Source organism: Phyllostomus discolor, chromosome 6 (assembly GCF_004126475.2).
Source record: "Phyllostomus discolor isolate MPI-MPIP mPhyDis1 chromosome 6, mPhyDis1.pri.v3, whole genome shotgun sequence".
Taxonomy (NCBI): domain Eukaryota; kingdom Metazoa; phylum Chordata; class Mammalia; order Chiroptera; family Phyllostomidae; genus Phyllostomus; species Phyllostomus discolor.
The window spans coordinates 145677713-145704781 of NC_040908.2; the positions used below are offsets into that span (position 1 = coordinate 145677713).

At 36.8% G+C, this 27069-nt stretch overlaps 2 protein-coding genes across 3 annotated transcripts in view; one reads left to right on the top strand and one right to left on the bottom strand.

The window, feature by feature from the left end:
* Positions 1-5156: 5156 nt before the first annotated feature.
* Positions 5157-26414, top strand: EIF3M (eukaryotic translation initiation factor 3 subunit M). 2 transcript variants are annotated; one of them, XM_028515229.2, is made up of 11 exons: positions 5157-5299; positions 7664-7796; positions 8720-8858; positions 9142-9265; positions 9597-9691; positions 17866-17949; positions 18792-18891; positions 20020-20101; positions 24416-24559; positions 25703-25763; positions 26222-26414. In XM_028515229.2, exons 1-11 carry the CDS (start codon positions 5258-5260, stop codon positions 26340-26342), a joined length of 1125 nt encoding a protein of 374 aa, XP_028371030.1. In that variant the 5' UTR covers positions 5157-5257; the 3' UTR covers positions 26343-26414. The 2 variants fall into 2 exon arrangements, with proteins under 2 accessions (XP_028371030.1, XP_028371031.1); XM_028515230.2 differs by having other exon boundaries at positions 25706-25763.
* Positions 26273-27069, bottom strand: part of CCDC73 (coiled-coil domain containing 73) — a 75784-nt gene continuing 74987 nt past the window's right edge. Inside the window, exon 17 of the mRNA XM_028515228.2 lies at positions 26273-27023. Coding sequence (XP_028371029.1) covers positions 26808-27023 — 216 coding nt within the window. The 3' untranslated portion in view covers positions 26273-26807. The remainder of the gene's footprint in view (positions 27024-27069) is intronic.

A 27069-nucleotide genomic window follows, 5' to 3' on the forward strand; every position in this document is an offset into this window, starting at 1 on the left:
GGGTTTCACAAATTTACGAGTGTTTCAATAATCAGCTATGTCATGTGAAATGAAGAAGTTAACCTCATGAATTTTCTTACTACAAAGGCGAATGAGAAGACCGATGTTTTCTCCTGGTCAAAGTGTTTGAGATTTAAGGCCTTGCATTAGCTCCACTGCTAACTCTACAGCTCAGGTGCAATATATTTCAGTAAGCCACCAATCAAGTGGTTTAAACATTAGCTGTTCCACCTATAAAGTCCCTATGGTCATAGGTTGCATCACCAGCATAAAATTTAATTATTAGCTATAAATCCCTGAGACCCTAAGATGATAGTTACCTCAGTGTTATGCCATAACAGCAGAGATGCCAAGGTCCCCACCATTTTAAATACGCATCACAAGAATTTGTTAACTTGCCCTTAACAAACCTTTTATTTACAAAATTATAACCTTAGATTTCAAAGTTTTCTTTCTGTGTCAACCAGGATTCGGTTCATTTGTATATAAGGGAAATTCAATGTAATGTTGGATTAAACCAGATGGAGGTTTATTTTTCTCTTACGTAAAACAAGCTCAAAAGTAGGCAGTCATCAGGCCACCACCACATCTTCCTGATGCCATCAGGGGTGTGGGCTCCTTCCATCTCTCCTTTCCATTATCACGACTTCCACTTTTAAGACCACGCCTTGGTTATAGGTTGGCTGCTGCAACTCCCACCGTCAAGTTCATGTTTTAGACAGCAAGGAGAAATGGGGCAAGGGCGAAAGAACCAGCTTCCATGTGGAGTGTGCTCTTTTTATAGAGTTTTCCCAGGAGCTATTCCTAAATTTGCATGTCATTGGCTATCCCTAGCCGTGATAAGCCTGACACATTTAGTTGCGTAGAAGAATGCTTTGCCACACCCACACTATAGGGAGGGTTTTGCTCCAAAGAAATGAAGGGATGGACAAAAGGCTGACAAGCAGCAGTCTCTGCCACACTTTAAAAAATTCTTTCCCATGTCTTTCTAGAATGTTGTAACCATTCCTCTATTTTTCATTCAAAATTAAAGTATAAAGCAATTATCAGAGATTTATTAAAAATCCATTTAGTTAGTTAAATTTTATGGTATCGTGCATTAACATAAAAAATATTTATTGTACCTAATTTGTGTCAGGACTTTGATAAGTGAAGGATGCACCATAGATCACACCCCCACCTTCTCAGAGCTCCCACCACATTGGTGCAGGTCAAGGATGATAACTAATTACTATAAAGGATGCCCATGTTGAAGGGTTAGCCTCAATAATATGGCATTACTATTTACGTAATTGGCTACATGTGCTATTTTAAAACAAAAATATACTTTTCTTTATCAGATAAATAGTTCCATAGTTTTGAGATGGCTAATATAGACTCGAAGACAAGTTTTAAATATTAATATCATGAAAAACATTCTCCATGCAAAAAAAGGGGGTACAGTTTTGGTCTAATGATAAAAGTTCAAGTGAAAAAACATTAATATGCCCTTGGCAAATAGAATAATTAAAACACAGCTAAGTCCAGTTTTTCTAGGATTTTTAATCAGAAAGAACAACAAGATAGCACTAGAGAGAAAGCAGACAAATTAAACAATAAAGAAGAACTATAAGTATTTGGTTATATTTTTCAGGTAAAACAACCAACTAAGAGAATATTGTCTTGAAGAAAATTGGGACTTTGTTCAACTTCTTGGTAATTCCTTTTTGAAAGTTCTTAGGTATGTGTATAAGAAGCTCTAAAGCATACGATACAATAAATAACAACAGGTTGCTATCGTGTTAGAGTAAATGACACGATTTTATTGCCTTTAACACACCAGTGGCCTATATTTTATTTCAAGCCAAGGATCAAGTTGAAATTGGCCAGCTCCAGTTTCAACTGGCTCCAAATTTCTTTGCCTGCAGCATTTGGAACATATGGAACATGCCGTATGTAGAAGAATAGACCATATTTCTTGTACCACTTGTCTCAGTTAAGAGAGACTTATGTGAAAAAGGAAAAAAAAAAAGCCCACAGGCCCGTTGCTTTAACAAAAATAAAGCTAAAATTAAAAAATTCAAAGCCCATAGACCACTTACTTTAACAAAATAAAGCTAAAATTTAAAAAAATATATATATAAAATCAATTTAACCCGAGATATAATTTTTAATGAATATAAAGCATAGGAAAGTAGAATATATGCCTTTTCCCAGGAGGTTGGTCTCTATTGTTTATTTGGGAGTGGTTCTCCTATCCAGTAGCTATTAGGAATAGAACCCAATTTCTTGTGTTTTGAAAATTAGGAGAAAAGTTTAGAAAACTGGTTTTCAAGCTGGGACACGTAGGCGTTCCCATCCCCAATCAAGATGTATCCCTTAATTTTGTTCACTCTTGTATCCCAAGTGCCTAACCAGTACCTGACACATAAATGTGCACATCATGGCACATATATTTAGAGATAAATATATCTATGAATCAATACATGAAAAAAGTATGAATAAATGAATGAAAGTTTTAAATAATTTTGCCATAGTCTTGCACTATCTCCCTCTGGAGAACTTCCTTGAAAAAATGTGCTTTTATTTCACAAAGACCACAGAATGAAGAAAAATAGCAAAAACGATAGGACTTGGAAATGTTCGTTGAAATAGTACATGTCTTTTTTAGTTTGTGTTTCTAGAACTTTGCAGTAATGAAGTGTCTTGGGGGAGGAGCCTGGGGATTATTCCTTCAGAACCAACAGTTATCATTTGACTGCTTGCTGGGCTCTGGGCGTCGAGGTAGGTGAAAGGAATGCCGGGTAAATGTGCACATATGTTCTCTGCCTTCAGGTTCAGGTGTTTCTCCATCAGCAAGGGTATTCCATACCATCATGAATCCTTTTAAGTTTAGTCTATCCAAATGCTTTCTGTCCTACCTACCCCTCTGTTTTTGTTTTGTCTACTAATTTTTTATATTGAGATACAATCATGATGTCAATAAACCACATACTGTTAAGTACACAACGCAATAAATCTTATATACACGGCCATGACACACTTGCCACAATCGAGGAAATGAACATATCCATGACCCCCCAAATCTTCCTCACGCCCCTCTGTAACCCTTCTCTCCTTACTTCTTGCCTACTCCCCCTCACCCAGGTAAGAACAATCCACAGTGCTGCCACTCTAGTTTGTATATTCTAGAATTTTATAAAAATGGAATTAAACAGTATATCTGGTTTCTTTCATGCAGCAAAATTACTTTGAGATTTATCTGTATTGTTGCATGTAACAATAGTTCACCCTTTTTCATTGCTGAGTAGTATTCTGTTGCATAGATAAACCACAATTTGTTACCCATTCACCTGTTGATGAACATTTGGGTTGTTGCCTGATTTGGGCTATTAAAAATAAAGCTGCTGCCTTTCTGGAAAATGGTTCCTCAAAAATCTAAACATACAGTTACCATATAACTCAATAATTTCACTCTTAGGTATATATCCTGGAATGAAATTACACAAAATCCTGTGCATAAATGTTCATAGAAGCATTATTCATAATAGCCAGACAATGGAAACAACCCAGATATGCATCTACTGATGAATGGATAAATAAAATTTGGTATACTCATAACAATGGAATATTATTAAGCAATAAAAAGGAATGAAGAACCAGCCCTGGTTGGTGTGGTTCAGTGGACTGAGTGCCCGCCTGCGAACTAAAGGATCACCAGTTTGATTCCCAGTCAGGGCACCTGCCTGGGTTGGGGGCCAGGTCCCCAGTAGGCATTTCATGAGAGGCAACCACACATTGATGTTTCTCTTCCTCTCTTTCTCCTTCCCTTCCCCTCTGTCTAAAAATACATAAAATCTTTTTTTAAAAAAACTGATCCATGACACAACCTTGAAAACATTATGCTAGATGAAATAAGCCGGACACAGAAGTAGTCAATTTTCAACACACTTGTCAGAGTGATCCTTTACCAAAAACAAACAATTTTAGTTTGATCTATGCTTCCACTCAAAATCTGAGGTTTGCCAGCTCATTAAGAGTCAAAGCCAAAATTCTTAGATTACAAGACTATGATTTGGCCATGGCTATGTCATTTCCTATTGCCTACTTTCCATTTCCTACTTTCTTACTGAAATCCAGCCCACGGGCCTCCTTGCACCTTCCTCACGTTTGTTTGTTTGTTTGTTTGTTTGCTTGCTTTTCTACATGAAAAGCTTTCTCACAATTTTCTTCATTGGTACTTTCCTCATTTTTTTCAGCTTTCAATGTCATTCGAGCCCTTTGATCACTCTAAAAAGACATGCACACACTCCTATACACCACCCTCTTTCTCAGTGTTTGTTTTCTTAGTGTTAGCTAACATGTTACCTACAGCAATTATTTAATAATAGCTAACACATTCAGTGCTCACCCTGTGCTTTATATATTAATTTACTTAATCCTCACAACAACACTTAAAAAGTATTTACTCCCATTTTCTCCAGAGGAAGCTGAAACTAAAGATTAAGCAATTGTCCCAAGTCAGCAAGACTCCCATCCCAAGAAATTCAACTCTGGAGTCTATGCTGCAAAACATGATGCCATCGAGGACCAGCTTTCTAATAACTTTGCAATGTTTCTGTTCTGTGTGTCCCCACTGGAATGTCAACTGCACGTGAGAACGTCCTTTAAAAGCTACTGTTCTCCCCAGCGCACAGAACACTGCCTGCTAGGTCGTGCCTAAATGAAGGCTGAAAAATGGGTTAAATTATAACTCAAAAAAAGAATTAACCGACTCAGCAACAAATGCATACTCCAAAGGCTCTTTTGGGATTGCTAAGAGGGAGTTAGATTTCTTTGCGTGCAAAGGGAGGCAGGGCCAAGTGGCTGCTGGGAGCAATGTACGAGGAGGCGCCAGGAAGTGCGAGGGGGCGAGGCTTGAACGGAACGACTGTTCTGATCACAAGTAATTTTCGTTCACTCGACAGTCTTAAAACTTCAAGCAGGAGACCGGGTAAGTAAACTGCAAGCTACACCGTCCTAGACGTTAAAGCCCGAAGCCTCTACCTAGGGAGGGGGCCCCTGAGGGCACGCCCCCCCCCCCCCCCCCCCCCCCAGGACGCGGCCAAAGCGCGCGGTCTGATTGGCCCCCGTGGCCCCGCCCGAACTGGTGACTCCGTCCCTCCGGACTAGCGCGAGGTGACCCGGAAGCGGTTGTCAGGCGCCACCGTGTGTGTCAGCTCCTTTTTCCGGCCGGCGTGTTGGCGAGTGGAGTGTCTGCCGCGTTCGGGCCTTCACCATGAGTGTCCCGGCCTTCATCGACATCAGTGAGGAAGATCAGGTGTGCTCCCGGGCCGGGGGGGACGCCAGGGTGGGGTTGGGCGAGCCTTGGGGTGTGACGGGCCAAGTCTAGGCTGGGCCTGGAGGGAGGAACGCCTCCCCGCGGAGCCGGCTCCGGAGCTGAGAGCCACGACTCACTTCGCACGTGGGAATGGAGAGCCGGGAGGCTGGGGCGAGCCTTCGTGGCCTGGAGTTGCACCAGCCCAGTGGACGACTGTCCCAGCGTGGGCTCGAGGCTTCACTCCAGTTTCCTGGTCGGCGTCAGTACTTTTTCAGCCCAGAGTCACTTTACTGTTTGACTCATTGGTATCTGCTTCCGTCTCCACGATGCAGCCACATCCGGAGTAGGAGGTGGCAAATATTTAGACAGCGTAAGCACGCTAAGGAAAAATAATTTTTTACTGAAAATCAAAGTGGTGTTAATGGGACCACAAAGCACAGGTGGCCTATTTTGTACATAGACCATATTTTATATTCCTACTGTGCAAGCGTGAGAGGTCTGTAACCTGAAAATGAAACGTCAATTCCACCTTCGTACTCTGAGGCATACACCTGGTGAGCCGTCCTAGCATTTTTAAATGTTCCATTTGGATAGGGTTTGCACTTTTCCCCATAACAAAAGCTAAACTGTAGTTGGTGGGAGTTAAACTAAACATGAAATGATCTCTAAGGTAATTTTGCAGACTGAAAGCTGTTCTGTGAACTCGTGTTGTCATTTTTTATTTCACTACTGGAATACTGACATGTAAACTTTGGTTCCATAGAAGACAGCATTACTGTTCTGACATGCTTTCAGAATTGCAGATGCCATTCACCACCCACCCCTTCCAGAAGAAAGGCAGACTCTCAGCCCTGAAGAGCCAAGTAAAGAACTGAAATGAAAAAAATTTAAAAATTCAGTCTGGAGAAGGAGTTGAGCACAGACAGTTAGAAAGATGTGAACAAGAAAAAAGCATGTCTTATTCGTCATGGAACCATGTTGTCAACAGTTGACTATGAGGTTACTGAAAAAAGTATTTAACATGGAAAAATATTTGTAAATGCAGGAAATTACTAATCGTATTTGAGTTTTAAGTGCCATTTCTAGTTAGGTTATGCTACTGTTGTTGTAGTACATCATTTCCATACTACACATTCCTTTCAGGTAAAAGGTGATTGCTTTCAGGAGTTTATCTCTGATCAAATTCCCTGCTTAATTAAAGTTGGGAAATGGAGTTGAGAATCCTTGTTTCTTTCCTTTGTTTGTACCCCTCCACAGCTACAACAGATTAAAAACAATAAACTGTTGAATAGTTATTAGAGAGAGTTCACTTTGTATCTATAAAGCAGAAACTGAACAAGTGCCCTCTTTTTTGACAGTGTTATGGGTTTTGTTTATAGAGAAGTATACTTCCTAGTGGTATTTTTATGCTCTCTGGTAGGGTGACAGTTGTTTTATGAAATCTTGTTTTACTACCAGCTCATGTGAAGTTACTATGTGCTTAGCTGAAAGGATAATACCATCAGGTCTACAGGCTTAATATGCTTTTCTTAGGTAGCCAAAACATATTTGTGGGTTTAGAAAATGTAATACCCAGGCATTTACCAATGGTATCCTCGCCTCTCCCTGTTTTAGTTCCTCATTTTATTATCTTAAATACCATTTACATTGGTATTTGGTTGCCATACATAGCAATCTCTAAAAGGAGCAAGTTATTAAATGCCACATATACACCTTACAGCAGAAAATGCCTAAATACAGGATGCAGTGCTATCGATATACTTTTATAGGTCCAAAGGTGCTTTTTGATCCAGGTAGGCATTTTGCATTTTAAAAGGCTATTTACATAATAGATCCAATTTGATATAAATAGTTTATTCAAGGAAACATTCAAAGGCAAGGCATCATCTTTTTCTTTGTTTCCCAAAATGCTCATCTCAGATAGGTTCTGAAACATTTAATTTACCTTTTGCCAAGGTAATGTGTATGACTTTAAAATAGCTGTATTATGTACACCTGAGAGCAATGAAGTTTCATTTCTTTAAAACAAATTGAATTTACCAAGTCATATCCCATGCCCCTTGCCCCCCCCCCACCCCCAAAGGCTTTGAGTTATAGTAGAAAGATGGGTATTGTATACTAGAGTTCGGGCAGGACATAGGTGATATGAGAGAGATTCTGAAGGTGACCCTAGTGGGTCTGTGTAGTCTCGGGTTTGTAGAGGGCACACTGTGGGGCTGTGATGATGGGTGAGGTAAAGTCAGTGTTCAGTGCAGCATCTATATTTAATTTTTTCAGAAGGAGGACAGAATGGTTCGAGATTATATATTTTGTCACTCATGGTCAGTTTTATAGATAACTCAGCAACCCTGTTTGATTCGCCAGGCTGCAGAGCTTCGAGCTTATCTGAAGTCTAAAGGAGCTGAAATTTCAGAAGAGAACTCAGAAGGCGGACTTCATGTAGATTTAGCTCAGATTATTGAAGCCTGTGATGTATGTCTGAAGGAAGATGATAAAGGTTTGTTTTTAATTTTTTATAATATTTCTAATGAAGAACCTACTTTTTAATTTTCTTGTGAATTATATTTGTTTTGTTTTAGACCTTAGAACTTTTAGGTGCTGTTTCTAATCTTAGCACATACTTTCAGTTTATTCTAATCTGTTATAACTATGAAGTAAGCCCATTTTGAGAAAACAACTTTTTTACATCAGGAATGACTTTTGAGTGTCACTGTACATACTAAATACTGATAATTATAGACTGCACTGAAGAAAAAAAAATGAAGCACTTCTTTTTCATAAGGTTTAGATTAATAGCAAGTGGAATATAATAACTAATCTAAAAGCCATTTAATTATTTGGCTGATGCCCCACTTATTGAAATGAAGTGGGACATTTTGAAAATTGGGAGTCCTGAAATCTCTAGTTAAGGTTTGAGATCAAACTTGATATATGACTAGCAGCTTACACTTGAAAATTAGTGACCTAACCAGAAAGTAGACAGCTTTCATTTCTTAATAATTTTTCTGTTTGTATGTACAAAGTTTTCTTCCATTGGGAAAACATCCTAGCCTAAGACCTAAACAGTAACTTCCACATGATTGAATTATATCTTGCCAGTAAAAACTGAAACTATATATACATGTAAATCAGTTTTCTGTTTTACTGAATGAAAACCAAATATTAGGTAATAATTTCTTTAATAAAGCATACAAATTGTTTTCTGAATGTTAGCTCTACAACAGAGCTAGTTTAGTTTGAATTCATGTATATTTTTGGTATAGTGCACACCATTGAAGGAAGTGGCCTTTAGAACTGTTTTACAGTAGCTAGATTACATCTTTTTAAACTGTCTAATGGTCTTTGAATGCTGGAAGTACAGATTTAACTAGATACAGTAAGTATTAAAGTATTGCTGTTGTGTTACCCATTCATGCGTAGATGTTGAAAGCGTGATGAACAGTGTGGTATCCCTCCTATTGATCTTGGAGCCAGAAAAGCAGGAAGCTCTGATTGAAAACCTCTGTGAAAAGCTGGTCAAATTTCGGGAAGGTGAACGCCCATCTCTGAGACTGCAGTTGTAAGTTAAGAAATGAAAGAGGCTCCGTTTTTCTAGGGACTCTTCATTTGATTGGTTAAAAGCAAGAATTCTGGAATTTGACTGTCAGCTATGGCTTTTATTAGCTGCATGACTTGGGACAAGTCATTTAACCTTTCTGCATGATACCCTCCCTGCCCTCATCCTTTGTCTCCTTGTAATGTGACGTTATTAATAGTATCTGTCTTGGGTTTGTTAGCCAGATAATCGCAACTGAATCACCATAGTTACTGATCTCAAACTTTTTTAATTACTTGTTAACCAGGCTAAGCAACCTATTCCATGGGATGGATAAGAATACTCCAGTAAGATACACAGTATATTGCAGCCTCATTAAAGTGGCAGCGTCCTGTGGGGCCATCCAGTATATTCCAACTGAGCTGGATCAAGTGAGTTATGTGGAATAACTTCTGCTTTTTTTTTCTTTTTTAAAGATTTTATTCATTTTATTTTTAGAGAGGGGAAGGGGGAAGAAAGAGAAACATCAATGTGTTGCCTTTTGAGCGCCCCTACTGGAGACCTGGCCTGCAACCCAGGCATGTGCTGGGAATCGAACCACCGACACTTTGGTTCGCAGGCTGGCTATCAGTCCACTGAGCCACACCAGCCAGGGCACTTGTTCTGCTTTTAAGAAATGTAGTTTTATATTATAACTAAAATAAGTAGCAAATATGTTAAGCTGGATCACTAAATTTTCTCCTTTTGTCAATCTCATCGTAGGTTAGAAAGTGGATTTCTGACTGGAACCTCACCACTGAAAAAAAACACACCCTTTTAAGACTACTTTATGAAGCACTTGTGGATTGTAAGAAAAGGTATTCAGAATTAATGTCCTAAGTTAAAAATTAACAGGCAGAATGAATAGTTGATGGCTGATTTTTAAAAATAGGTAGGGAAAGTGATTTTTGCTCTACTTGGTTCTCCATGAGTTGCTATAAATCTGTGTCTGTAAATTTCACCTATTAAAGATAACTGCAGATTTTAAAATAGTTTTTCCCATCTTTTAACTTCTTAAAAAGCAAAACTTTTGTTATAAAAATAGTAACATCTATTAATCCCAGAGCTGTCTATAATACCAGATAAGTTTATTTAATGGTGCTTTAATATCTTAGTACAGAATAGTGTTGTTGCTTTTGTTTAATAGAGGTGAGGGTCGGCCTAACAGTTTCCACAAAGTCTCTTATATGAACAATGCCCCCCAGTTGAAACTTTGCAATAGACTGTACAAAATCAGTATCTATTGGGTTTCTAGGGCTTGTGTCCAGCCCAGCAAACTTCATTTCCAAAATATTCTTCTATGTACACAGGAAGTAATCACTGTTCAGTGTAGTTTCACTGCACAGTTTTTATACTGGTTTTCAGTGCTAGGGTGTTGAATATGTTCGAGAGGACCGACAAGATTACTGTGTCCTATTATGTTAAAAGAATGTAATTTTTTTTTTGCAGACTGTTTAAATTTAACAATGCAGGAGGGAAATTATATTTTTGTTTTGAAAGTTGGAGCATTTATTATAAAAGATAAGCAGGGGATCTTGCATTAATAGCCTATTTCTTTCCAAAGCAGTACTTACTGTCTATCATATGCTGGCACACTGTGGCAGCATTCCAGCCAGTTGTCAGTAAAGTGATAAGACTTGGTAGTTAATAACAGACCATTTCAAATGGGGGGGAGGGCATACAGGGAGCATAAAAACAGTTGGGAGAAATAATCCATATTTTAATCCACACTTCAAATATACAGGCTATAGTGTCAGACTACTGGCTTTCAAATGTTGGTTTTTCTACTTGTATGGCCTTAGATAAGTTATTTACCATGTGTGTACCTCTGTTTCCAACTTCGAAGTAGAAACACTAGTACTTTGCTCAAAGGGTTGTCAAAAAGATTAAAGATACTATACATAAAACAGTGACTGAATTATTGAGAAAGCACTTAGTAAATGTTGGATATTATTTCAATCACTATCCTTTTCATTTTTTTCACACTTTAAGAAGTTGGCCTGTTTTCTGGTACAGTAAATTAAAAAGATGACTATTGTTTCCCTCTTCCGTGGCCCTCACCACAAATGATTACTACTCATTGTGGATGATTTCTCTTACTGCCGTCTACTAGGTCCTCAGTCTGTTACATGTCCTAAGGAAGTAATGTTCTAAAGAATTCCAGAGCCAATTCTCAGAGAAACTGAGATAGGACATGAATACCCATCTTTGCTCTACTGGACATATCCTAATGTTAACATCAGAAATTTATCTGCTGCATTTGTTACAGATGATCGCTTATCCCTTATTTTTAAAAAATGTTATTAGATTTATTGGGGTAACATCGGTTAGTTAATAACATTATATAGTTTCAGGTATACAATTTATAATACAGTATCTGTATTCTTTATTACTGCTCACCACTCAAAGTCTAGTCTCTTTCCATCACTACATATTTGACTCCCTTTGCCCTCTTCTCCCTCCCCAGCCCCTTTCCCCTTTGGTAACCACCACTTTGTTGTCTGTATCTATGGCTTTTTTTTTTTTTTTTTTTTTTTTTTTTTTTTTTTTTTGCTTATTTGCATTACTTGTTCATTTGTCGCTTGTTCTTTTATATCCCACATAAAAGTGAAAATATGGTTCTTGTCTTTTTCTGTTTATTTCACTTAGCATAATACTCTTAAGTGCCACCTATGTTGTTGAAAATGCCAGTATTTCTTTTTTATGGCTGAGTAGTATTCCTTTGTGTGTATGTACTGTGTCTTTATCCAGTCATCTGTCAAAGGACTCTTAGGTTATTTCCATGTCTTGGCTATTGTGAGTAATGCTGCAGTAAACATAAGGGTATGGATAAGTGTTTTCAAATTTTTCAGGTAAATAACCAGAGGAGGGATTGCTGGGTCCTATGGTAGTTCTATTGTTAATCTGAGGAACCTCCATGCTGTTTCCATAGTAGCTGCACCAGTTCTCATTCCTACCAGCAGTGGGGGAGACTTCCCTCTTTACACCCTCTCCATCACTTCTTTTCTTTTTTGAGATTTAACTTATTTTTAGAGAGAGGGGAAGGGAAATGAGGAAGCAAGGAAGAGAAACATTAATGTGACAGAAACATCAATTGGTTGCCTCTCGTACATGCCCCCACCAGGGACTGAGCCCACAGCCCAGGCCTGTGCTCTGACCAGGCATCAAACAGGCAGCCTGTGGCTTTGCCGGATGATGCCCAAGTAACTGAGCCACAGTGATCAGGGCACTTACGTCTTGTCTCATTGATAATAGCCGTTCTCACAGGTGTGAGGTGTTATCTCATGTGGTTTAGATGTGCATTTTCCTTTTAACTAGTGATTACGTTCAACACTTTAATTTATTGAGTTATTGGGTGTCAGCAGTCTGGTTTCTTTCTTTTGCATGTGGCTTTTCAGTTTTCTCAACACCATTTATTGATGAGACTTTTCTTTCTCCATTGAATGTTTTTGGCTCCTCTGTCAGAACTTAGATATGTGTTTATTTGTAGACTCTGAATTCTGTTCCATTAGTCTGTGTGTCCGTTTTTGTGCCAGTACCTTATTGTTTTGATGATTCGAGTTTTGTAGTATAGTTTGAAGCCTGACTTTTTTTGTCTGAGTTGCTTTGGCTGTTCAGGGTCTTTGATGGTTCCAGACAAATTTGAGGATTTCTTTGGTTCTGTTTCTGTGATAAATGCCATTGGGATTTTGATGGGATTGTGCATTAAATTTGTGCATTGCATTAGTTAATATGGCAATTTTAAGGGTGTTAATCTTTCCAATTCATAAATACAGAATATCTTTCCATTTTTTTGTATATTCTTCGATTTCTTTCAAAAGTGCCTTACAGGTTTCATCTTACAGATCCTTCACTTTCTTTGTTAAGTTTATTCTTAGGTATTTTATCCTTTTTGTTGAAATTGTAAATGGGATTGTTGTATTCCTTTTTCTGGTATTTCACTGTTAGTATATATGAGTACAATGGATTTTTGTATACTGATTTTCTATCCTGCAACTTTACTGTTTTTGCTTGTTGTTTCTGATAGTCTTTTGTTGGATTCATTTCTGTACATAGAATCATGTTTGCAAACAGTGACAGTTTTACTTCAGCCCAATTGGGATGCCTTTTATTTCTTCCTCTTGCCTGAATGTTCGTTCTGACTAGGACTTCTGTGCTATCAATATATTGAATAACAATGGTGAGAATGGGCATCCTTGTCTAGTACCTAATTTAGAGGAAAAGGTTTTAGTGTTTTGCCATTGATACATTAGTTGAAGGTTTGTCATATATGGCCTTTATTAGTTGAGGTACTTTACTTCTGTATCCATTTGATTACTGTAATCATAAATATATGTTATGTCTTGTCAGATGCTTTTTCTGTATCTATTGCTATGATCATATGACTTTTTGTTGTTGATGTGGTGTGGCACATTGGTTGATTTGCATATATGTTCAACCATCCTCTGCATTCTTGGAATGAACCCCGCTTGATCATGATGTATGATCCTTTTCATGTATTGTGTTCAGTTTGCTAACATTTTGTTTAGGATTTTTGCACCTGTGTCCATCAGAGATATTGGCCTGTAATTGTCGTTATTGCTGTTGTTGGATTGTCCTTGTTTGGTTTTGGTGCCAGGGTAGTGTTGGCCTCATAAAATGAGTTAGGGAGTATTTCCTCCTGTTCGATTTTTTCGGAAACATTTGAGAAGGATACATACTAAGTCATCTTAGAATGTTAGGTAGATTCGTCAATGAAGCCATTTGGTCCTGGACTTTTGATTTTTAGGAGGTTTTTGATTACTGTTTCAATTTCCTTACTAGTGATCAGTCTATTGAGGTCTTCCAGTTCTTCATCATTCTGTTTTGGAAGGTTACATATTTCTAAGAATTTGTCCATTTCTTCTAGGTTATCGAATTTGGTGGCGTATAGCCCTTCATAGTATATATTGTTGTATAATCCCGTGGTGTCCATTGTAAGGTTCTTTCATTTCTGATTTTGATCTTTTCTCTTTTTTCTTAGTAAATGTAACCACAGGTTTGTCAGTGTTATTTATCTTTTCAGAGAAGTAGCTCTTTGTTTTATTAGTTTTTTCCTGTTGTCTTTTTGTTTTCTGTTTCATTTATTTCCACTCTAATTTTTATTTCCTTCCTTCTGCTAATATTGGGCTTTCTTTGTCCTTATTTTCTATTTCTTTAAGGTATAATGTTAGATTGTTTGAGATTTTTTTTCTTGTTTCTTGAGTTAGGCATGTAAACTTTCCTCTTGGTACCACTTTTGCTGCATCCTAGAATTTTGATATGTGGCATTTTCATTTATCACAATGTATCTTTTGATGTCTTTGTTTATTTGTTCTTTGACCCAGTAGTTGTTCAGTAGCATGTTTAATCTTCACATATTAGTGGTTTTTCTAGCTCTCTTGTTAATTCCAGTTTCATGACGTGGTGTGAAACTTCTTGATTTGATTTGTCTTTTTAAGTTTATTGAGACTAGTTTTGTGCTCCAACATACAACAAATCCTTGAGAACGTTTTTTGTGCACTCGAGAAGAAAGTATAGTCTGTCCTTATGGAATGGAAGGTCTGTAAATATTAATGTCCATTTGATGCAGTGTGCCATTTAAGGGCTTAGTGACTTTCTGTTTGGATGATTGCTATCAGTGGGGTATTCAGGTCCTCTACAATAATCATATTTTTCTCACTTTCCCCTTTAGATTTCTAAGGTTTTATATATTTTGGTGCTCCCAGGTTGGGGGCATGCATGTTAATAACATTGTGTCTCCTTGATGAATCATCCCCTTTGCAATGATAAAATGTCCATCTTTGTCTCTTGCTACCTTTTTTTATCTTGAAACCTATATTTTGTTGATACAAGTAAGGCTACATCAGCTTTTCTCTTGGTTGGCATTTGGTTGGAGTATCATCTTCCACCCCTTCACTTTGTTTTTTCCTTTGTAGCTGAGATAGGCTCCCCGAAGGCAACATAATAGTTTGGGCCTGTTTCTTAATGCATCCCACCACTCTGCCTTTGATTGGTGAGTTCAGTCCATTTACGTTTAGGGTGATTATTGATACACGAGGACTTACTACAGCCATTTTATCTTTCCTGATAGCACTGTGTCTTGTTTCTTTTCCCTTCTGTTTCACTCTGCTATTTTAGTTTATTTTCTCTCATTTTCCTCCTTTTTTCAAAAATTTTACATGTCTTAGCTCTATTCTTTGTTTTGTGTGTGTGTGTTACTACCACTAGATTTGTGTAATAAAATGTTTCACGCATACAGTAGCCTACTTCTGATTGCATTTTATCTTCATTCACCTTCTATATTTTTGTTGTCACAAATTATCCCTTATGCTCTTCATTTCCAAGTCGCAATAGTTATATCTTTTAGGTGTTTTTTCCCCTTTACCTTTATAATTGTTTGATCCCCTATCCAGAAGTAGGGATGCAATATCCTGCTCTGTCATCTTACTCAAAGTTCGTATACTTTTGTCATTTCATTTCAGGTAGAAGAGCTCCTTTCAACATTCTTATAATGCAGGTCTTATTGTTTGTTTGAATAGGCTCTCTGTTTCCTTCTTCCTCTCTTCTTCTGATATTACCCATTATTCTTATAGGTTGCTCTTTGTAATGGAGTCATACAGTTCTTGTAGAGTTTCCTTCATTTTTTTAAAACTCTTAGTTCTTGTTCTTCTTCCGAGTCCTTTCTAGATTTCTGTCTTCGAGCTCACCAGTTCTCTCTTCCATCTGTTCTGCTCTGTTTCCAGTATTCTCTGTTCATTCTTAATATTATTTATTGAGTTATTCAGTTCCAGAATTTCCTTTTATAGTTTCAGTCTCTTTGGCAAAATACCACTTTTGCTTGTCGATGTTATTACTGATTGCACTGAACTGCCTTGCTGAGTTTTCTTGCATCTTGTTGAGTTTTTTCATAACTGCAATCTTGAATTCTCTGTCATTTAAATTATAGTTTTTCAAGTGTTTGAGTTTGGTTTCTGGAGACTTCATTTTCTTTCTGAGCTACCTTGTTTCCTTGGTTATTCATGGCATTTGATGGACTATTTCTCTGCTTGGGCATTGGAGGTGCTAAACTCTTCAAGTTATGTTTTGCTCCTAGCAATTCAGCAGGTTGACAAGTAGTGGCCTTTCATTTGTTTTCCAGTAGATGGTGCTATAGCACCAGTTTTTGTTTTCCCTTGCCCTACTGGCACCTCTAGGATAGGGGTGAGGAGGTGTTCCCTTCACTGTGGAAAATGTCCTTTTATGTCCAAGTCACCTCAGTCTCAGGGTACCACCCTTGTGGTGGGTGTGGTGGGCAATGGGGTTCCAGGCCTGCAAGTTCCTGGAGACTTGAGTAGTTGCAGCAAAGACCATAAGGCCAGCAAAGTCTAAACTGTTGACTGTGTGTTGTGCCCTTCCCAGAAAGTCTGCCTGCCGGTGGCCTAGACTTCCACTCAACTTGGTTTCTCCATCTGAAAGACTCCCACGTTTAGGTTAGGTGCCCTCTTTGTACAGTGCCCTCTCCCTTTACCATGGCACCTAACACCCTTTGTTAAAAGGCAAGTTGGAAACTAGGAGCCTTGTCTGTCAACCCCTGTGTTCCCAAGGTGTCTGGCATATCATGGCCTAAATGGATGAGTGTGCCCACGCTTAGGGAACTAGAAGAGGTTGGTTATTTAAATGCTGTATTACTGACATGCTAAAGTAAATTTAAGACAGTTTTTGCTTAAGTACATAGAAAATGGGTTTTATTCCTGCTTCTAAATAGAATTCTGAAATTTGCCTTGCCTTTTTAGTAAGAATGCTTACATTTACCGGTGCTGCTTCATAAGTTTTATGCATATTGGTGGTTAATGAGTACAAACTATATAACATTTTCTTGAACCCTGTAAAATATATGTCAAATACATATACTTTACTTTTAATGGACTATTTTATCTCATCTTTGTGAATTCAGACTTAAGCTGATAAACTGTACCTGGGTATACTGTGGCTGCTAAAACTGAAGAATGTGCCTGCACGTACACTGTGGCACAAGAAGGACTCCTGAGTGAAACACAGTTTTTCTTAAATTTTTTCCTTTGAATTCTACCAGTTATATAACTACATTTAAGATGCTGGTTACTACCTAACCACTCCTACAATTATGTAGTTTAATAAACCTTAGTTTTGTGGGAGGTTTTAGAATATCATTTAACTTTTTAAAACAAATCATGGCCCTGCCTGGTGTGGCTCAGTTGGTTGAAGTGTCATATCAGAGACCAAAAGGTGGTAGGTTAGATTCCAGGTCAGGGCACATGCCTGGGTTGTGGGTACAGTTCCCGATTGAAGCACCCGCAAGAGGCAGCCAATCAATGTTTCTCTCCTGCCCCCTCCCCCATTCTCTCTGGAATAAGTTAAATAAATCACATAGTGCTTATGGTTTTTATCCAGGTTGAATCCAGATGTGGGCAAGCAAAAGTGTTTCACAAAATGAAAAAAGAAAAAAAAACCCTATTCTACTTAGCAAAGCTTTATATAACTGGCTGAAGATTCATCAGTCTATGAGAAGAAATGAAGGGTGAAGATAAACATTTTCTAAGTCAAAATTGATCATCTGCATAATTTTGAGGATGTTGATTAGAAGAATATATTTAGTAGAGTTATTTAAACGGTTAGTGTATGGCCATACCGTCCTAACAATTTCAGTTATTTTATATCCTTTAAATTTAAGTTTACATGTTTTTCTTCAGGGAGAGAGACACTTGACCTGCTCATTTTACATAAAGTAGCCCCTTCTTTTCTGTCTCTGCTTTTGTTACTCTATTACATCCCATTTATTTCCTTCGTGGCATCCTGAGTTGTTTGTCTTTCCTACTAGAAGGAAAGTTCCATGACTTTCCCATAGCGAGGGACCTTCTCTCTCTTGGTGACCATTGTGTGTACCATCATCAGCACAGTACTTGGCACAGTAAATATTTTTGAATGAATGGGTGACAGTGATGATAGAAATTTTTAAAGCAGTATTTCTTTTTAGTGATGCTGCTTCAAAAGTCATGGTGGAATTGCTAGGAAGTTACACGGAGGACAATGCTTCCCAGGCTCGAGTTGATGCCCACAGGTAATGTTTAACATATTGTTCTAATGATAGTTATCAGCAGCTTAGAGCTGGCTACAGTATTCAGTCATTTAACTGAAATCATGTCTGCATCCAGCCGTGAGCCAAAGCCTTTGATACTTTGTGCATGTTGGTGATTCTAATGGCAGTACTAAAATTCAGGATTTGCTGTTGAAAGAACCATATATTATATGTGAATAGCCACATGGTGTTTGCTGTTTGGGTATTGCTGATATAGGCTGAAAATCCCAACCTGAAAAAAACAGAATCTAATTTTAGATGAGGAAAAGTTGTTGGCTTGCTAAAAACAAACCATGATATCTTACAGGGTTTTGTTTCACAAGGACCTATACATGATAGGTGTTGGCTGAAAGGAGAGGTAATAGAAAAGATCTTTGAGGTCAGACTGCCTGCATTCAAATAATCCAACACTTAATTAGCCCTTACTGGGCAAGTTCTCTGAGCCTGTTTGGTCATTCATAAAATGGGCATGAGGACTATATGTCTCACAGGATATTGTGAGGATTAAATGAGTTAATGCATATAAAGCACCTACCTTACTGTCTGGCATATGATCAGGTGCAACGACTGTTTTATTTATTGATTACTTTATGGTACTTTCTCTCCAGCTATGTTTTTGTCTACAACTATTTTATTGTTTTGTTATGTCAGATATACTTGATAGACTTATTGGCCTGTTTTAACCCGTCTTCCAGCTTTTCTTACACTGTGTATATTGAACTCTTAAATATTTTACTGAAATAAATGTATTGCATCCTGCAAATTCAGTGAAACATACCTGAATTTCAAGACTCTTGAGCTTGGATTTTTGTTTTCTAATTAAGGTGTATTGTACGAGCATTGAAAGATCCAAATGCATTTCTTTTTGACCATCTTCTTACTTTAAAACCAGTCAAGTTTTTGGAAGGAGAGCTTATTCATGATGTAAGTAGTTTATCTTTAATGTGAAAAATGTTCTCTTTTCCTGAATTTAACATACTGAAGCAGAACTCTTTCTTTGGATGAATGAACTCTTTTACTTTATATTAATGAACATAACTATTAGATGTGGAAAGAGAACTATTTATTCTTTTTATATCAGGAGCAGACTGAAATTTAGGACCAGCTTTTCTGTAACCACTGAACACTATTCTGTTCTTTCTTCTTTTCCTTCATCTCCTCACTTGCCTGGACATTATGAACTTAGATAATACAGATTTCTTTTGAGCATATAGTGTCCCCAGTTAAGAAGATAAATTTGGTATTTAAAAACACATTAACACCCTTTTCAAGTGCAAGTATAAACATGTTTTGGGTTCTTTTTCCCATTTGTGCTATGCCATCACCACTGTCTTTAGACCTTACTGTATGAGGGGGGACCCAAAAAAAGTGGAATTTATAGAAAATTGTGTATTCTTAATGTGTTTAAACTTTAGTCACCTTCAAAGCATTCTTCATTTGATGCAATACACTTATTGAGATGTTTTTCCCACTGATCAAAAACAGTTTTTGAACTTGTCAATTTTGATGCCTTTTAGTGCTTCTGCCATTTTTTGTTTCACCTCTTCCACATTGGTATTTTTTTTAATCTGGGGAACAAAAAAAAAGTCTCTTAGAGTGAGAGTGGGTGAATAGGAGGGTGGGGCATGGGGGTCCTGCCTTTTTTCTCAAAAAAAAAAAAACTGCTTAACACTCAGTGCTGTGTGGACACATGTGTTGAAAGAGTCTTAAAAAAATTCACTGAAGGTGAATGCAACCTCTCACAACAGTTGGTACACTGATACGGATGGGATCCTAGGATGCTCCCCTAGCAGAGGAAGCCTGTACTACAGGGGGCCCGTCCTCCAGAGGATAATTAGGGGGTGGAGGGTGGTTTGGGTCCCCCCTCATATTTACTGAATCTTTCATATGAGTGTTACTAAGCAAATGGTTAGATGGTAATTTGATCGGATTGAAATTTCAGCACTGAAATAGAGTTATTGCTGGAGGTCAGTATCTTAAAAATATCTTGAGTTATAAACCATAATTCTGTATTGAATATTGTATCTTTACTTTTTGTCTCTATCTGTATAGCTTTTAACCATATTTGTGAGTGCTAAATTGGCATCATATGTCAAGTTTTATCAGAATAATAAAGACTTCATAGATTCACTTGGTAAGTTTTGGGGTTTATTCTTTGGAGGGGCAGAGGGAGGTGGGTATTTTAGAAGTTTTGTACTGTGCGATCCCGCAGATATGGCCGTGGGCTAATGTGTAGATGACCCTAACCAGTGGTGTAGGAAGGAGAGCAACAAACATGGGTTGGCAGTTTAAAAGATTACTCAGAATTAATTGGGAATCAGAAACCAAAAAGGGATAGGCGGTCATATTTGTGATAGAAAGAGCATGAAACTAGGAGTCAGAAAACCCAGGCATTTTTTTCTTCTCCATAAGAACTTGGTGGATTTTAGGCCCTTCCACCTCTGCTGTCCCATGATTCTCTGAGGTAAAGGTCTGGTAAGAGCAGGTGTTTGGAGAAGATTTGGTATTAACAGTCCCATTGATGTTTTTAACATTTTGGAATGGGAGATGTAGCAGAAAAGCAACTTAAAGGACCACCATTAACTTTGATCATAATTTTAGAAGTACTCATTTTAAGAGCTGACAAAATACGATTAAAGGAACTTTATTATTGTTTAAAATAAAATTGTTTCTTTGTAAAAGACCTTACTCCTTATTCATATGCATGGGGATTTATGGTTTTGGTGCCTTTTTAAAAAAGCTAGTCACATAATTGTAACAAATAGTTGTTTCCCCCTCTAATACAGTATTTTGTTTGGTGCATACCCCAAACCCCAAATTAACAAGTTACAGAAAATACAGTATTGCTTAGTAGATCAAAGTGAAGCTGGTGATGGAATAAAAATGGAGTTGTAGTGATTTTACATGATAGGAGAAACTTTCCTAACTACAGTTTGTTGAAGACAGCAAAGTAAGTCTTAGCTTTGTGAGTTTACCTTTGAGTTTCTAGAACATCAGAGCTCAGTAAATGTTTGCCAATTGAATCTTATTCTCATTGAGCAAACTCCATATGTATTCAGTATTTTCCTCCTGGAGCATGTCTTTAACATTTGAGAATGAAGGCAACTCTGAAACTAAGGTGCTTTGTTTTCCTACTAGGCAATAATCAAAATACATTACATATTTTTCATATTAAAATTGAATCTTTAGTCTTCCTGGTTGTTTGAAACATAAAGAATACATTTATAATTTACTTTGATTATACTGTTCTCAATGTAGTCATTAATTCTTGTCACCTGTAAACTTTGTGCAGCCATTGGAATTGAGCGAGATTGAATTATTCTTAACATAATAAAGCATTTGGAATACACCAAGATAAAGTAGATGCGAGTGTTTGTGTAGAATGCTTTGCCAGGTGCACTAGACCCAGAAAACCACATTCTGTCCCAGTTAATTTGTTTTGTGGCGTGAAGCTATGTGATGGAATGTTAATGTCAGCAACCTCTTTATTTACTCACCAAGGAAAAAGGAGTAGTAATTAACACTTTGACACTCCCCCATTGATGTGTAATTGACTGTTTCAAAGGAGCACTGGTTCATAAGCTATTGCATGCATTAAAATTACGTTTCCTATATTGCAGCATTTTAAGGCAGGGGTCAGTGACAATGCAGAAATTGCTCAATGATGCACATTTTTTTATTACTGCATTAAGGTTTTGACATATTAGTAATGAATAAATGTTTCCATAAAATTAGATTTTTTTATAACTTTAAAATTGAAATATGGCTGAGAACACTGTGACTTCCTCTTTGAAGGTAATGTTCTACTTTCCTGAAATAAAGCACAGCTTCTTAACGTCTTTAACTCATACTTCACTGGCTTAATAGCTTGATTTGAGAGCAAGAGTCCTAAAGGCTTTAAGTTTGTGATTTGTTTTGAAGTAGTGACTTTAAACCAGTTTGAAATGTTTTTAAACACAGGTTCCCCTGTGTATGAGAGATGATGGTTTTACAGAATTTACTGTAGAAATAATTTTAAGCTTGTAACTGCACAAAGCAGTAAAATAAATTTTATTCCAAGAGTATTTTAATTATATCTTAGAAATTTGAGTTTATACCACTTGAACACATTAAAAGGGAATTAGATATGCCCACAGAACTGGGAATATTAAGGAATTTGCTTGTATTTGCACATATTGAGAAAATCTTAGTATTTGTTCTCTGTGACAGGAAAAACATTTTTATAATTTATTGTGCTATCTGGAAATCAAATTCTGTTGTGCCTTTTGTTTCTTGAACGTCGGTGCAGCTATCTTTTATTAGAAATCTGTTTGTAAAAGACGCTTTGAGGAAAACATCTTACTGAATGTGTATATATTTAGTTGTAGATATATTATTAGACCTTCATTTATTAAGACTTAAAGTCTGGTCACAAATGTCAGGATTCCACAGGTGGCAGCAGTTTATCAGAACAGTTTGTTTTATTAGCACTGACAAATTGGGCCAACAGTAGCATTATCCTCTGTCATCTGAATTGCCCTAACATGTCCAACATACAATTCAGTGTTATCCAGTTGCTACCTTCTTGCTTCAGAAAGTTAATCAGCATCTAATTTTCATTTGTTAATTAGCATTAATGTGCACTAATTAATTTCTTGATGCTTGTACATTTCCATTAAACCTGGTTAGCAGTACTTACTTGGGTAACTCATTCATTTGAGTTATGATGATGGTGTTTTTGTTGAATCTGTGCCAAATAGAAAGACTGCATCATAATTATAGCTAATTAACAGACTATTATGTGCTATATTAATGGACTTTCCCAGTCATCTGAAAATATATGAATGTTGCATATTTCAAATTTATGGAGTGTTTAGGGAGAACTTTTTTAACAATACAAACTTGAGACTCTTAATTATTACAGGGTAATTGATCATTTGCTGAGTTTACCTAATTTAAAAGTTCAGAAAAGTGGGATATGAAATTCTACTTTAATTTTAGGAACTTGTTTTTACAATTAATAAGTTAGCACATTATAGCTCACCTTCTACTTAGGAACAGATAAACACTTGAATATTCAAGATTTATAAATATTTGTAATTCTAGTCACTTATTTATTTTGATTTTGAGAGTACATTTATTAAAGCTGGGGACGGTGAAACAAGGAAGGGCCTAGGAAAGCAGCAGCAACAGGAGAGCTGCCTTAGCTCACTGGGAAGCCAGAGAAAGGGGGACCTTGGAGACAGGCTCAGGGGGTTAGCCTGGGACAAGCAGGCACTGCCCATTGCTCCCTTGGTTGCAAGTCTCTTGGGGTCCCCTAGAGTTCAAGAGATGCCTGCCTGTGGGAGAAGGGGAAGGGAAAGGTGCAGGTGTGCTCCCAGTAGGGAGAGCGCACTGGTCATTTATTTCATAAATGAACCTCTTTTCGAGGCCTGCTATTGCCACTTTGTAACTATAAGTCATTTAATTTCTTTACTCCTCAATTTTATTGTTTCTGAAAGTGAAAGTATCAGGACCAAGTAATGTAAGTTTCCATTTAGGTCTAACAATTGTTTTTTATATGAATAACTGTAATAGCATGTTGCATTAGATTGTATTAGAAATTGTATGGCAGAAATTTGGATTATCAATTGTTTTCTACTTATGCCTTTTAAAGAACAAGTATCCTTGTTAATTAGTGTTTAATTTTTTCTACTACTCATCATTTAGCCTGTAGATATTGGGTGATAAACACATCTTAACAGTTTGGACTATTTTATGACTGAATGTATTTGAAAATATTTTAGAACTCCATGTTTACCAGTAAAACACAGAACAAGTTATAAGTAGATAAGGAATCCTTTGTTTAAAGAGATCTATTAGTAAAAATAAGCTTTAATAATTCAGTTAAATAAAAACTTTTCTTATGAAATGTATTTTGTATATTTTATCTCCTAAAATATATACATATTTAAAAAGTTAAGATACAAAAATTTTTAGGTCCTAAAAATAATATTTTATAACCCATTCTTAACTTTGGATCTGTTACCTATGGCACTATAATAATAAAGAAATGTAGTTTTGCCCTGGCCAGGTAGCTCTCAGCTTATTACAGCATTGTCCCAATGTGCCAAGGTTTTGGGTTCAATCCCAAGTCAAGGCACATACAAGAATCAATCAATGAGTGCATAAGTTAAGTGGAACAACAAATCAGTGTTTCTCTCTCTCTCTCCCCGCTTCCTTCCCTCCCTCCCTAAAATCAATAAATAGAAATTAAAATAATGTAGTTCTAGAAAAATAATTTTAAAGCTCTATAATTTAATTATAGAGTCTGTTTATGGTTTGAAAAATATAACAGACTTTGTTGAACTTGCTCTACATAAAGTGCTCAAACACAATGACTTTCACAGTTTAACAAAGAGTTGTAATTGCATAACTCTTTTATTAAGTTGACACTTTAATTAGACTTCGCTCCTATGTTGTTACTCAGGACTATTACATGAACAAAATATGGCAAAAATGAGACTACTTACTTTTATGGGAATGGCAGTGGAAAATAAAGAAATTTCTTTTGATACAATGCAACAGGAACTTCAAATTGGAGCTGATGATGTTGAAGCATTTGTTATTGATGGTAAGGTGATGAGAACATTTTCATTTTTTCTTCTTGTTTTTCACCCCATTGAATATAAGATTTTTAATCTTGAAACTGAGCCTTGTGCTAACAAAGCTAGATTGTAGCTAATGTGTATGTTTAGTAGATTAGCAGATTATAATTGTAGTAGAGTGAAAATTCAGTGGAAATATTAACTGCTATGTGGTTTTTGGTGTTCGTTGTATCCCTTGAAGTCTTACAAAACAAAGGCCTTTAGGCATTGTACCAATAGTGGTTAAAAGCCTAGATTTTTCATCAGATCTGGGTTTGAGACCGGATCTTCCTTCAGGAAACATCAATATAGAAGTAATTTGAGGTTGCGAGGGTTAAATGAATTAATACTGGTAAAGCACTTAGCCCAGTGCCTGGCAAATGTTAACCGTTACCAGTTTTTTATGATAGGCCTAAAAACAGGATCTTCTTCCCAAAGAACACACAAAGTTACAAAGTTAATGTGTTATTAACTGTTAATTGAGATTTTTTTCTGATCCGTTTAAGTTTGAAAGTTGGGCTGGTTGTACAATTAAGATTAATAAAATGAACAGATAAATAAACTAACTGTTGACATGGTTTCTAGTGCTTTAAGTCTTAAACATACCTATAAAGGAGTATCTTGCCCTGACTGGTGTGGCTCAGTGCGTTGAGTGCCACCCCGAAAACCAAAGGGTTGCTGGTTTGATTCCCAGTTGGGGCACATGCCTGGGTTGTAGTCCAGGTCCCCATTGTGGGGCATGGGAGAGGCAACCACATTTTGATGTTTTGCCTCCTCTCTTTCTCCCTTCTTCCCCCTCTCTAAAAATAAATAAAATCTTCTTTTTAAGTATCATACTAGGAAATTGTTCACTCTTCCCCATGTGTAATGAAAACTGTATGATACTTAATAGAGATCGGCCCAGCAACCATGGGATAAATAAATGGATGACCTTCCTCTTGATTGTATCATATTGCTGTGCTTATTAATGGAATCAAAGAGTCAGTTTCTAAAATAATGTTGGAAAACAGTAAAGTTTTATTATGGCATACTTGGTCACAGTTTGATACTTTTAAGCTGGGTTTTGGGGGTTTTTGTTTTTGTTTTTTGAATTTTCCATGTAACATACCATGTAAAATATCTTTTTGCAGCAGTGAAAACAAAAATGGTCTACTGCAAAATTGATCAAACCCAGAGAAAAGTAATTGTCAGGTAAGGCATTTAATACTCTACAGCATTTTGTAGAACAATTAGTTTGTTCTGATTATTTCACTTACATGTTTAGAGAACCAAGGTAGTGTTCTTACCAGTTGACTGTAGTTAAATAGTTGCTATTTATCATAATTTTATTAAAGTTCAGACTGAATGTGATTAGCTTATTTAATGAAAGAGTCCTATTTTCCAGCACATTTCATTTAATGGCTCAGCATTGGCTAGAATACTAATGACTTTTGTGTCTGGTTTATGTAGTTCAGGAAAATGGAAGGTTCAGGATCAGTATGGTAAAGATTTTTTTTCCATGTAAGATTCTGATTTTTCTGTTACAGTCCTAAATTGTCTTTTATGTATATTTAACCTTGCTTTTAACTAGATGCAAGTGTGTGGTATTGTAGAAGAATACCAGAGGATAAAAAGGTTGACTAATGACTTTTTAATTTTTCAATTTTTAGTCATAGCACACATCGGACTTTTGGAAAGCAGCAGTGGCAACAACTGTATGACACACTCAATGCCTGGAAACAAAACTTGAACAAAGTGAAAAACAGCCTCCTGAGTCTTTCTGATACCTGAACTTTTATGCTATAATTTTCTTTTGCGGAAAAATATCTAAATGATAGTAAAACATTATAAGCTGAAATCTGACTACAGTCTGAATATTTATTGTCTCAAATTCAAAGGAAGGTAAAAGAAATCACAATCCTCAGGGGATACACAGTAGTAAGTTACAAAGGGAGTCGCTGTGTCTGTCTTGTACAATACTGAAGTTGTGTTCTATGAGGAATGGTTTTGAAGGTGCGGCAAGAGCTTTGGTGAAAGAATATATGGAGAACTTGAAGGGGAACTGGATGCTAACGGCAAACTTGGCAGCTCAGCTATCTTAAATAAAGCATCTGCTGAGCAAAAACACAATAGTAGTGACTTCATCCCATCAGAAAAAGTTGGAAAAGTGAGCAGTACATCTGTAAAAAGCTGTAAATGTCAGTCATTTTGCTTAAAATCACATCAATATACTATTTCACCACTGAAATCATCATTTTAATCTGTTTTTTCCAACATCTCTTCTGCTTTTCTCTTTTTGGTTCGGTTGTCATTTTCTAAGGCTAGGTACTTTTCAATTTCATTTATTTGATTTGTTAGCAGGCTCTGCCAGTCATCGTCCCCAGTAGAAGACACGGTTAAATCAGTCGTGTCTTTGATCCTGACAGCCTGAAAATGGCTTTGTAGATTCGAGTTCAGAGGCTTTGTTTTCACCTAGGAAAGACCAGACTTGTTTTACCACTGAAATTATTACTCATTT